Source organism: Heteronotia binoei, chromosome 20 (genome assembly GCF_032191835.1).
Source record: "Heteronotia binoei isolate CCM8104 ecotype False Entrance Well chromosome 20, APGP_CSIRO_Hbin_v1, whole genome shotgun sequence".
Lineage (NCBI taxonomy): Eukaryota > Metazoa > Chordata > Lepidosauria > Squamata > Gekkonidae > Heteronotia > Heteronotia binoei.
Window position 1 is genome coordinate 8,828,772 of NC_083242.1, and position 12,899 is coordinate 8,841,670.

At 48.9% G+C, this 12,899-nt stretch overlaps 1 protein-coding gene across 1 annotated transcript in view; it reads right to left on the bottom strand.

Moving 5' to 3' along the window:
• Positions 1-12,899, bottom strand: part of SDK1 (sidekick cell adhesion molecule 1) — a 936,924-nt gene that overhangs the window by 55,571 nt on the left and 868,454 nt on the right. Inside the window, exons 39-41 of the mRNA XM_060260466.1 lie at positions 12,468-12,654; positions 10,099-10,236; positions 781-942 (exon numbers count right to left, since the gene is read on the bottom strand). Coding sequence (XP_060116449.1) covers positions 781-942; positions 10,099-10,236; positions 12,468-12,654 — 487 coding nt within the window. The remainder of the gene's footprint in view (positions 1-780; positions 943-10,098; positions 10,237-12,467; positions 12,655-12,899) is intronic.

Consider the following 12,899-nt stretch of genomic DNA (forward strand, 5'->3'; position numbering starts at 1 on the left):
TTAAGTCGCCATTGGAAACCTTCCTGGAAGACTACGATGGTAAATATTACCCTGTCTGTTTATCCATATATGTTCCCCTATTGATCTATCTATATTTCCTAGACCTGTGTGAATGTGTGAGTGTTTTGTATTTTTACCTTGTATGAAAGAAATATTATTCTAAATAAATTACAATTGATTTTTACTAAATTAGAGTCTCTTATTGAGCATTGACTCTCTGAACGGTTGAGCCTGGTATACAATTGATAACAAAGATTCCTTTTTGGGGCTAACTGTCTCTCAATCTAATTCCCCAATCTCATTTTGAGAGCAGTTTCCCTAACAAGAGGTGGTTTGCCATTACCTGCTTCAGCATAGCAACCCTGCTATTCTCCCAGTGGTCTCCCATCCAAATATGAATCAGGGCTGACCCTGCTTAGCTTCCGGGATCTGCCAGGATCAGACTAGCCCAGCCTATCCGGGTCAGGGCAAACGTATTCTTACGGTTTGCATAATATATACCAGTCACAGAGTTCGGCTTTCTTGCTGCAGAATCTTAATTTCTTTCGACACACAAACCACAGCGATGAGCTGATGGGAAGCAGCTTCTTGCACAGAGACCCCTGGGCAGTCCCTGCTGCCCGTTAAGAAAGCTACCGGAATCGTGCCTTGCGACTTAATTCTTCCTCGGGTGTGAAAATACGTTCTGAACGCTTTTGTTTTGCTTCTGGGTTAATGCAATTGACTGCTTCCCCCCTCCCCTGACTCTTTTCGGCATGTCCCTCGTGGCCTCTCCCTTACCCTCTGCTGGCCCCGCTGTGACGTTGGCTTGCAGTTCGGGTCCGTAGGTGATGGTCCTTGCCTGCACGCGGAACAAATACGTAATTCCCTTGGTAAGATCTCGGATTTTCAGCCAGTGTTGCCAATTCCCCTTGATGTCAACAGTCACCACTTTGCTCACCCCTGGAACGGATGCAAACATAAAGACAGGCTGTTATCAGCACTCTAAAAAGGAAAAAAACAACAACAACACCCCACCAACTGCCAATCCAGATCCAACACGCAGCTGAGCAGTGGAGCTTATCGAGTCTAGATTAACTGCAAAAATTATCCGGCAGTTTGCTAAGGAAGTATTTCTTACAATTAGTGGGAATTTAACTAGCGATAATGGCCAATTTTCAGCACAGATAAGTGTAATTAGACTTTGAGCTTGATAAGTGGTCACTGACAAGGGGGGGAAAGGAAGGCTTACAGTGCAACTGGAAAATTAACAGGAGGCTGAAGGACAACCTCGCTAATTGCACAGGGGACAGAGGAAAGAGGTGAGCATGGGGGAATGTGGAAGGACAGATCTTCTTTCTCCCCTGTGGTGCCTGCGTGTCAATCATTCTGTCAAATGGCTCCAGGGACAGATTCACAGGACTGGGTTTCTACTGACCTAGGCCTTGTCCGTTTACAGCAAAGCAACTCAGAGTTTCAATCCTTAACATTTCAGACCAGATTTGTTTTTTTTTTAAATCACTTTTCAGTCATGAAACAAACCACTGGTGGAGGATGAAGAGATTCCCATGTACATAGAAGAGGGATATTTGGGGATAAAACAATTTCAAACTTACTCAGCAAGTGCTATAATTTATAAGGCTTGAATGTGGGGATGTAAAATCTGTATAGCACAGATCCTGATTTGTGGGGATCTTGATGCGATTTGTTTTCACCCCTTCCCCTCATCTCTGGTTGCCCATATCCTTTGGAAGAACTGGACTTTCAAAGCGGCGCAACAGCAAACTGCTACGGTTCGTTACGTCTCTTTCTGTTTTCCTCCATATAAAAGGTTTATGTTAAGGTTTTGTTAAATGTCCTTGTAGGGGCTGGACTTTTGGCTTTGGAGCTCAGGGCCAGAGGTGGGGCTGTGCCTTCATGGCAGATCATCTTCTTGGAATGTGGAAGGTCTCAGTTGGATTTCCAGCATCCCCATGGAAAAAGAGGATAAGGTGGTGAGAAAGACCTCTGCTCCAGAACCTGGAGAGCTGGCTGCAAATCAGAGAAGACAACTTTGATAGACAAACAGTCCAACTGTGTTTAAGGCAGCTTTGTGTGTTCAGCTGTTAGTTTTTCTCCTTAATTATCTTTCTGGTTTCTTTTGTTACATGTCGGCTTGATCTGCCCGCTTTAAACCTATGATGAACGAATCGCAGGGAAATTATCTCCTCCATCGCTTTGAAAATAGCTTCTAATATTATATTTGCCTTTGCGACTGCTGCAGGCTGTTTGCAGAGAGGTCTGAGCTTGGATCTCTTCCTAGAATAATTTAGGCATTCATTTAGAACATCAGAGGTGCCAGCAGGAATATACACCCCTCATCATTTGTCATGCTTTCCATCAGCTTTTCAATTTATGAAGAAGGTATATTGAAAGATATTTATCTGAACTTTTTTTATTGGTGAGATCTGAACAATGACAGAAGTTTGTTAAAGCAGTTCAGTTCAGATTACCCTGCTAATTTCTCTTTTAAATTCCAAAATGTAATGTAATGTAATGTAAAATTTTATTTATATCCCGCCCTCCCCCGCCGAAGCAGGCTCAGGGCGGCTAACAGCACTTCAAGTAAACAATACAATAATAAAACATTAAATTCACATTAAAATTCACATTAAAACAATCAATGATTAAAACATTCCTAAATCAACACTGGTGGTAAACATTATTAATCTAACGGTAAACATTAATTCAGTTATTGGTAAATGCCTGTTTGAAGAGGACGGTCTTGCAGGCCCTGCGGAACTGATCTAAGTTCCGCAGGGCCCGCACCTCCTCTGGGAGCTGGTTCCAGAATTGTGGGGCCGCAGCGGAAAAGGCCCGAGTGCGGGTGCTTTGAAGTTTGACTTCTTTTGACCCAGGGATATTCAGTCTGCTTTTTCCCACTGACCTCAGTGCTCTCTGGGGCTCATATGGGGAGAGACGGTCCCTCAGGTAGGTCGGTCCTTGGCCATATAGGGCTTTAAAGGTAATGACCAGCACTTTGTACTGGATCCGGTATACAATCGGCAGCCAGTGCAGTCCGCGCAGCCCCGGCCGTATATCCTCCCATCTTGGGAGACCAAGTGTATGAGTATCATTATTCAACGAAGAAAAGACCCAGACTGATTTTGCACTAACATTGCTCCATGGCCGACTTTCCTTTTTCTCCGGAGCAAGCTTAGCGATTTTGCACGAGCTGCTCCGTGAAACTATTTTTCATCGGGGCAACCCCCGATTTGATGCGCAGCAACGTAAACCTGTTTTTTGCCCCGATGGAAAATGGCGGTATGGAGCAGCTTGTGCAAAATTCGGAGAAAAAGGGAAGCTGCCCGCAGAGCAAGGTTAGTGCAAAATCAGTCCCAGTTTCAGCAAATTATACTGGACTTTCTCCAGGAGAGAATGCACTTCTCGGAAAACAAATCCAGGGACTAAGAAAACTGCCAAAGTGCTGACATTTCTTAACACCATTTAAAAAAAAAAAAAAAAAAACAGCTGTAGAGTTGGTTTAGTATCTATTGCTCTGAAGAGGGAAACTTCTCTCCGTTATCTCTCAATCGGGACAGCAGGTGAGAAGAGAAATCAAAGGGACAATTTGAGGCACTGGAAATGAAGAGCAATTCCCCACATGAAGCAGCAAACTGTAGATAGATAAAAGAGAAAGCATCTTCGAAAATTGGCTCTGAAGACAAAGAGATAAGAACTGGCTGATTCCTTGCTCGCGGTATGCCCGTAGAGTGTTCCTCGTTTCTCCTGAAACAAAGCTTAAATCTGCAATCTCCCGCTCTGACGAAGAATGATCTGGCCAGTGTGTGATGCAGAACCCGTTCATGTATAGGTCAGATTAGGTCTCAGAGACTTCCTGTAGACCTGGGTCCCCAACCCCTGGGCTGTGGACCGGTACCGGTCCGTGGCCTGTTAGCAACCGGGCCGTGAGTTGTATAATTATTTCATTATATATTACAATGTAGTAATAATAATAATTTATTTATTTATACTTTGATTTATATCCCGCCCTTCCCACCGAGGTGGCTCAGGGCGGCTTACAACATATAAAACTTACATAGGTTTGGCTTAAAAACAATTACATGGCAACAGTTAAAACAATTAATAATAAGACGACATTGGATTTATATTCTGCCCTCCACTCCGAATTTCAGAGTCTCACAGCGGTTCACAATCTCTTTTACCTTCCTCTCCCACAACAGGCACCCTGTGAGGTGGGTGGGGCTAAGAGAGCTCTACAGAAGCTGCCATTTCAAGGACAACTCTACAATAGCTAGGGCTGACCCAAGGCCATTCCAGCAGGTGCAAGTGGAGAAGAGGGAAATCAAACCCAGTTCTCCCAGATAAGAGTCCACACACTTAACCACCACACCAAACTAATAGAAATAAAGTGCACAATTGTATCATCCTGAAACCATTCCAAACCCCACCCCCCAGTCCCTGGAAAAATTGTCTTCCACAAAACCGGTCCCTGGTGCCAAAAAGGTTGGGGACCATTGCTGTAGACCAAAGCACATGTTTGGGCAATTGTAAAAGACCTCTTTCATGGATGGAAAGTCTCAAGGTCTCCAGCTATATACCTGAGATTGTAAGCCCAAATTTGTCCTGCTGTGTCTCATTTTCAGAAACAGAAATGATTAATTTCATGCCACTTGTTTTTTTTTCCACCCCCCAGCCACAGCCTGGGATGACAGACAAGAAATTGTATCCTGTTACATGTCACACAGTCATAAATTGTCGAAAACTCATGTATTAGGAAGGAAAGGAAAAACCCCTTTCTTGTCTCTGTAAGGATGAAATTGGTATCCTGAAGGATGAAATTGGATCAACGGTTAAAAGGAAAAAAAGAAAAGAAACCCAGACTCCTTTAAATGAACCGCTTAGGGCACCCATCAAGGAGAGCATGTTAGAGACCACCTTTTCTTGCAGCAGCGGTGGTGAAAATGGCTGTCAAGTTGCAGCTAATTTACAGTGACCCTGTACATTTTCAAAGTGAGAGACAAGTGGAGGTGGTCGGCCATTGCCAGCCTTTGCGTAGCAACCCTGGACTTCCTTTGTGGTCTCCCATCCAAGTATTAACCAGGCCTGGCCCTACTTAGAAGAAGAAGAAGATATTGGATTCTGTACCCTACCCTTCACTCTGAATCGCAGAGTCTCAGAGCAGCTCACAATCTCCTTTACCCTCCTCCCCGACAACAGACACCCTGTGAGGTGGGTGGGGCTGAGAGGGCTCTCACAGCAGCTGCCCTTTCAAGGACAGAGTCTCAGAACAACCGACAATCTCCTTTACCTTCCTCCCCCACAACAGACACCCTGTGAGGTGGGTGTGGCTGGAGAGGACTCTCACAGCAGCTGCCCTTTCAAGGACAGAGTCTCAGAACAACCGACAATCTCCTTTACCTTCCTCCCCCACAACAGACACCCTGTGAGGTGGGTGTGGCTGGAGAGGACTCTCACAGCAGCTGCCCTTTCAAGGACAGAGTCTCAGAACGACCTACAATCTCCTTTACCTTCCTCCCCCACAACAGACACCCTGTGAGGTGGGTGTGGCTGGAGAGGACTCTCACAGCAGCTGCCCTTTCAAGGACAGAGTCTCAGAACAACCGACAATCTCCTTTACCCTCCTCCCCCACAACAGACACCCTGTGAGGTGGGTGGGGCTGAGAGGGCTCTCACAGCAGCTGCCCTTTCAAGGACAGAGTCTCAGAACAACCGACAATCTCCTTTACCTTCCTCCCCCACAACAGACACCCTGTGAGGTGGGTGTGGCTGGAGAGGACTCTCACAGCAGCTGCCCTTTCAAGGACAGAGTCTCAGAACAACCGACAATCTCCTTTACCCTCCTCCCCCACAACAGACACCCTGTGAGGTGGGTGGGGCTGAGAGGGCTCTCACAGCAGCTGCCCTTTCAAGGACAGAGTCTCAGAACAACCGACAATCTCCTTTACCTTCCTCCCCCACAACAGACACCCTGTGAGGTGGGTGGGGCTGGAGAGGACTCTCACAGCAGCTGCCCTTTCAAGGACAGAGTCTCAGAACAACCGACAATCTCCTTTACCCTCCTCCCCCACAACAGACACCCTGTGAGGTGGGTGGAGCTGAGAGGACTCTCACAGCAGCTGCCCTTTCAAGGACAGAGTCTCAGAACGACTGACAATCTCCTTTACCCTCCTCCCCCACAACAGACACCCTGTGAGGTGGGTGGGGCTGAGAGAGCTCTCCCAGAAGCTGCCCTTTCAAGGACAACTTGCAAGAGCTATGGCTGATCTAAGGCCATTCCAGCAGCTGCAAGTGGAGGAGTGGGGAATCAAACGCGGTTCTCCCAGATAAGAGTCCACACTCTAAGATCTGACAAGCTCAGGCTAGACTGGGCCATCCAGGCCAGGGCTTTCTCCTGTATGACAGAGGCTATACCAGAAACTCACTCTGCCTTTTGCATTTCCTCCCCACGTTTCCTAATAAAAAATTATCACTAATAGTGCATTGGTCAGGCCACACCCGTAGTCTGGTGTGCAGTTCTGGAGGCCTCCCTTCAAGAAGGATGTGGACAGAATGGAGCTTGTGCAGAGGAGAGCGACGAGGATGATCTGGGGCCCGGAGACCCAGCTCTTGAGAGGAAAGGCTGAGGGACACGGGAAGGTTCAGTCTGGAGAACAGGCGGTGGAAGGGAGACACGATGGCTCTCTTGAAGGATCTGAAAGACTGTGGCTTAGAGGAGGGCAGGGAGCTGTCCTAAGAGTTTTTCAGCAGTGGAATCAGCTTCCGAGGGAGGTGGTGAGCTCTTCCTCACTGGCAGTCTTCCAGCAGCGGCTGGATGAACACCTGTTATGGATGCTCTAGGTTGGTCCTGCATTGAGCAGGGGGTTGGACTAGATGGCCTCTATGGAACCCTTCCAAACCCTGTGATTCTACGATTCAACACCCACTCTCTTGCTGGCATTCGTCTCCAGCTTTTTTTAGGAGAGGGATTCTTTTTCCCAGCACAAAAGGCAAGGAAATTCAAGGCACAAAGACGGTTTCCTTCTTTTCCATATAGAAGGGAAAAGATATCTGGAAGCAAATACTGGGGATCGATCCTTCCGTTCATTTGAGTCGGTGGGAATTGGTTACTTGAAGCCATTAAGTCAACAGGTGGTGAGCTCTTCCTCACTGGCAGTCTTCTAGCAGCGGCTGGATGAACACCTGTTATGGATGCTCTAGGTTGAGCAGGGGGTTGGACTAGATGGCCTCTATGGACCCTTCCAAACCCTGTGATTCTACGATTCAACACCCACTCTCTTGCTGGCATTCGTCTCCAGATTTTTTTTAGGAGAGGGATTTTTTTTTCCAGCACAAAAGGCACGGAAATTCAAGGCACAAGGACGGTTTCCTTCTTTTCCATATAGAAGGGAAAAGATATCTGGAAGCAAATACTGGGGATCGATCCTTCCGTTCATTTGAGTCGGCGGGAATTGGTTACTTGAAGCCATTAAGTCAACAGGTGGTGAGCTCTTCCTCACTGGCAGTCTTCTAGCAGCGGCTGGATGAACACCTGTTATGGATGCTCTAGGTTGAGCAGGGGGTTGGACTAGATGGCCTCTATGGACCCTTCCAAACCCTGTGATTCTACGATTCAACACCCACTCTCTTGCTGGCATTCGTCTCCAGCTTTTTTTAGGAGAGGGATTTTTTTTTCCAGCACAAAAGGCACGGAAATTCAAGGCACAGAGACGGTTTCCTTCTTTTCCATATAGAAGGGAAAAGATATCTGGAAGCAAATACCGGGGATCGATCCTTCCGTTCATTTGAGTCGGCGGGAATTGGTTACTTGAAGCCGTTAAGTCAAAGTTGAGCGTCCAGACCAGAAACGTAAAACAAATATTAAATACATTAACTGAAGTCACCCGGCTTCCCTTTTAATTGTTTTCAGATTTAGAGCGAGAATGATTCTGCTTTCATCGGCAGACAGGCCATCCGTTCTTTCTTTGCCGATATTTTGGTAAATGAATCACACCGTTGAGGCTCACTCTCCGTGGGGGCGAGATTAAACCCGGGGCTCAATTAAAAATGGAGAGTGGAGAAAGCACCGATGTCGATGCAAGAAAGATCACAGACTGGAGAAGAAGGCAGCTGAAAAGGAGGATGCTAAAGACAACTGATGGAAGGATGGAGAGGAAGATGAGGACACCGTCTTTGAGGGGTCTTTCTCTGAAGAACCTTTGGACCAAAGGAAAACTCAGGGAACAAAGATTATCAGGAGATGCAGAGTAGGTGATGTGGTCTATATCAAGGGGCCTGGGTTCCAAGTATTTTAGTCATGACCTTCTTCCAGCGTGGTGTAGCAGTCAAGAGCTTAGTGGATAAGAGTGGCAGGCTCCAATCTGGGGGACCGGGTTCGATTCCCCCACTCCTCCTTCACACCAAGCCAGCCGGGTGACCTTGGGCTCGTCCAGTTCTTTCAGAGCTCTCTCAGTTCCCACTGACCTTACAGGGTGTCTGTTGTGGGGAGAGGAAGGGAAGGAGGTTGTAAGCCACTTTGAGATTCCTCATGGAAGAGAAAAACGGGGTATAAAAAGCAACTCCTCCTCCTCTTCTTCTTCTTCCTCCTCCTCCTTCTATGCTTAGGTGAATCTCACGGATCTTGGCTTCAGGCAATTTATACTAGAAGTCACCCAGTGAAGTGGAAGTTTTACTATGGACTTTATTCACCGAATTAAGAAACAGTAACACGTGATGCTGGCTTATACGGAGGCAGACCCTCAGTCTATCGAGATCAGTCATTTTCTCATGGGCAGCAGCTTTCCAGGGTTTCAGGCAGAGGTCTTTCACACCACCTACTATTTGATCCTTTTGGGTGAAGATGCTAGGGATATGAACCTGGGGGTAGTATGCAGGGGTTGTTTTGCAGAAAAATAGCTGGCGGAGCTCATTAGCATAACTCATTAGCATATCCCCCCCCCACCAAAATCAACCCAATGCAAGAAAGGAGAGCCCCGGCTGAGCGAGGCCTGCTTGGGCTGGCTAGAGATCCAGGCAGTCCAAGCAGGCCTTGCTCGCCTGGAGCTTACCTGGGTTGCCCCCCCCCCTCCCAGTCAAAAGGCCAGCAAACCACCCGCCGCCCAAAATCACATAAGAAGTGGAGAAAGGGTGGTGCGGGCTTCTCCAGGGGTTACTGAGGGCTGCTGGGGGTGTGGCAAAACCCTTGGTGGCTGGCTGGCTGCCCGCTCTCCTAACCCAGAGCTTGTTATGCAGCTGCACCTACTATTCAGTGGACAAGGTAGGTGGGGAGGAGGAGGGGGAACCCTCAGAGAGGTTCAGGAGCTGCACTCCTGTGAGCTCCTGCTGAATCTGATCTTATGCATGCGAAGGCAGATTATAAGAGGGAGTGCAGGAAGGAACGAGCCAGCGCTCGGTTCTTTCTTATTTGCTCAGGGTAATGCTGATCACCAGTTTGGGGTCAGGAAAGAATTTTTTTGCCAGGCCAGATTGGCCTAGGGATCCTGGAAGGTTTATTTTTTGGCTTCCTGTGGATATAGAGCAGGGGGTCAATGGGAGTTGCGCTGTGCAGGGGGTTGGACTAGATGACACCTGGGGTCCTCTCCAGCTCTTATGTTTCTAGGATGTGATACCAATGAGTCAAGCTGCCTCCCTGTAAAGCACATATAAATCCTCCTTTGCAAGAAGAGCTTTGTTAGGTCCTACCTACTTTACACTTTTAAACACGTATCTTTGTTACACCTTTCTCAAAGAACGAAGGAACTGTAGTTCTCTGTGTGTGTGTGTGTGTGAGAGAGAGAGAGAGAGAGAGAGAGAGAGAGAGTGATAATCATTAATGCAACATACCAGCTAAATATTTCTTGGTCATATTTTGTATTCAGTTCCAGCTTTCAAAATGACAGAGAGAGACAGAGAGAAGTTAAACCGCTTGCACCTTCTACAGAGAGCGATTTGGCCACAATAACCACCTTTGCTCTCACCTTCTAACCAGATGCCTGGACACCCGGCCGTGGACACCTACACCGCCATACTGTGAAGCTGAATGGGCTGGTGGGTTTTCCACAAGGGCCAAACACCCGGTGCCCTTTTCCTTCCAGCACAGCCCTTCCGGGGCTCACTTACCTTGAACTGGGGATAGCGGCTCGTAGATGACCCGGTAGCCCTGCAGGATGCCGTTGGCTGCGGCCGGCTCCCCCCACGACACGTTGAGGGTCGAGCATGTGATTTCGGAGAAGGCCAGGAAGGTGGGGGCGCTGGGGGCTGGAAGAGCAGCAGAGACTCCGATCAGCCACAGAAACACCTAGCCCGCATCTGCTCTCGTTCAACAAAACCGCTCCGCATGGGTGGCGTTACCCACGAGAGGTGCTTGGGGCAGCCATTCTCCTCCACTTCCACCCTCACTTCCCCTTGCTCTTTGTAGCATCCGTTTTGATTTGCAGAGGCCTGTCCCAGAGGAGTGCTTATTGTTTTATTCATCTGAGTCGCCCAACTGCTTTGTAGATCTAAAAAGCCATGTGTTTTAGATCTAAAACCCCAGACTCTCGCTAAGTTCTGCATTTGGATACCTCAGGATGAATGTTCCCTGAAGACCCATTGTCAAAAACATCTCCAGCTTTGCAGAGACTATGCCCACTGGCGGATTGGGACTGCCCAGGGCTTTCTTTTTGTAGCAGGAACTCCTTTGCATATTAGGCCACACGCCCCTGGTGTAGCCAGTCCTCCAAGAGTTTGCAGTAGGCCCTGTAATAACAGCCCTGTAAGCTCTTGGAGGATTGGCTACATCAGGGGGTGTGGCCTAATATGCAAAGGAGCTCCTGCTACAAAAAGAAAGCCCTGGGACTGCCCCATCTGAGTCCACCCCACATCTACACTCGGGATGTTGTGTTCAGAAACGGAGCCTGATTTACAGAAAACTTCAGTCTGTGCGACTGTTATGAGAGTAGGCCCTAGGGGTGTCATGTTCCCCCCAGCCACTGGTGGGGGGATGGGGGGGCAGGATTGCCAGATCCTGGAGATTTGGGGGTGGAGCCTGGTGAGGACCCCCATGGGATCCACCCTCCAAAGTAGCCATTTTCTCCAGAGGAGCTGATTTCTGCAGTCGGGAGATGAGCTGTAACTCCAGGGGATTCCCCAGGTCCTGCGTAGAGCGTAGCATCCCTATTTTGGTTGTGTTTGGTGCCTTCCTGGCTGGAGAGGGGAGGGGAGACACTCTGTACATGCATTAGGTGTTGCGTACATGAACTGATGTAATGGTGTTCCTGCCTGGCTCCTTGGAGCCTTTAGGCCTGAGCTTGGGGACTCGGGAACAATGGGCAGGAGGATCCAAATCCCTGCTGCCCTGCTCCAATCACGGGCCCCCTGCTGGTTAGAATGGTCCAATGGCGTCCTTGTGCAGGAACCTGGATGTGTATATAGTTGGCCGGGTTCACCAGTCTTCAAGTGCAGCCCTAGACTATGCTGTACTGCAATAAAGAGCTATGAGCACTACTACCCCGTCTCTTCCCTGCATTGAACTCACTGTATTATATTAGGGTTGTCTGATCCAGGTTGGGAAACGCCTAGAGATTTGTAGCTGGAGCCTGGGGAGGACAGGGAATCTCAGTGGGGTACAATGCCATGGAGTCCACCCCCCCCCCCCCAAAGTCTCAGTTTCCTCCAGGGGATCTAATCCCTGACTACAGAAATCAGTTCCCCTGAAGAAAACTGAGGCTTTGGAGAGTGAACGCCATGGAATTGTCCCCCACTGAGGTCCTCCTAAGGGTCCACCCTCAAATCTCCAGGAGTTTCCCAACCTGGATCTGGCTATTCTAACCCCATGTTCTCCACAGACAACCCTCTTTAGTGGTGGGACGGCAGAGGGCAGGAAGAGCACCTAGGAGGTGGGAGAGTCTTACAATGAGCTTGATCCTTCCGGCTGGTGCCTCTCTATCTGCTTTCTATTTAAAGCAGCAGCAGCACGGTGCACTGTCCTAAACACACCACTTCCGGCTGCAGTCCGTAGATTCCAAACTTCGAGCGTTCTTCCGTAAATGCGGTTGGAGGCAAACGGGAAACTGCCACAGCAAGGACACAGCCTCAGCCTCAGCCTCGCCTCCCATGCTCTCTTTCCCACGAATTCCCACCCCTCCAACGTGGCCACACATTCCAATAAGGGACCTCACACCCAGTGTTGCCAACTTCCAGGAGGTGGCTGGAGATCTCCTGAGATCACAACTGATCTCCAGATGACAGAGATCAGTTCCCCTGGAGAAAATGGGAAGGTGGATTCCATGGCATTGTACCCCACTGACGTCCCTCCTCTCCTCTCCCCTGCCCAAACCCCACCCATCTCAGGCCCCACCCACCAAAAAATCTCCAGGTATTTCCCAAGCCTTTGAAGTGGCACTGCCCATTTTATCCCCCTCAGCCCTCTACCCCCTTATCCCATCCTCCCTGGCGTGCGTAACTCCAGCCTTCAATCCGCTTCCGTCAGCGGGAGAGCAAATGCTCACCAGCCTGATGCGTCCTGCCTTGCGAAGGGCTGCTCTTGGGTCCGTCCCCTGCCGCGTTGAAAGCCGAGATGCGAGCCAGGTACTTGGTGTAACTGGTCAGGTTCTTCAGCCGGATGCTGGTCTCTGGGAGGAAGAGGACCTTCACTTTTTCTGTCTCGTTCTGGCTGTCCGCTTCCCAGTAGTAGACCTGGGGGAAAGAAAGAGCAAGAGTCGTTCGGCTTAATGGCTCTAGCATTAAACGTAAGCCGCGCCTCCGTCGCTGTCTGCTGCAGCACTCATCTGCACTCCTTTATAGAATTATTCCTACCCTCTCTCGTCTCATGGGCTGCATTCATCCTGTGTGACGTAGGCTCAGGGAAGGGCCTGTGCGGTCTGCTCTGTCTTTAGCGCTCCCTTGGCTTGATCGTGGCAATGCTAACACACTAACTGCAC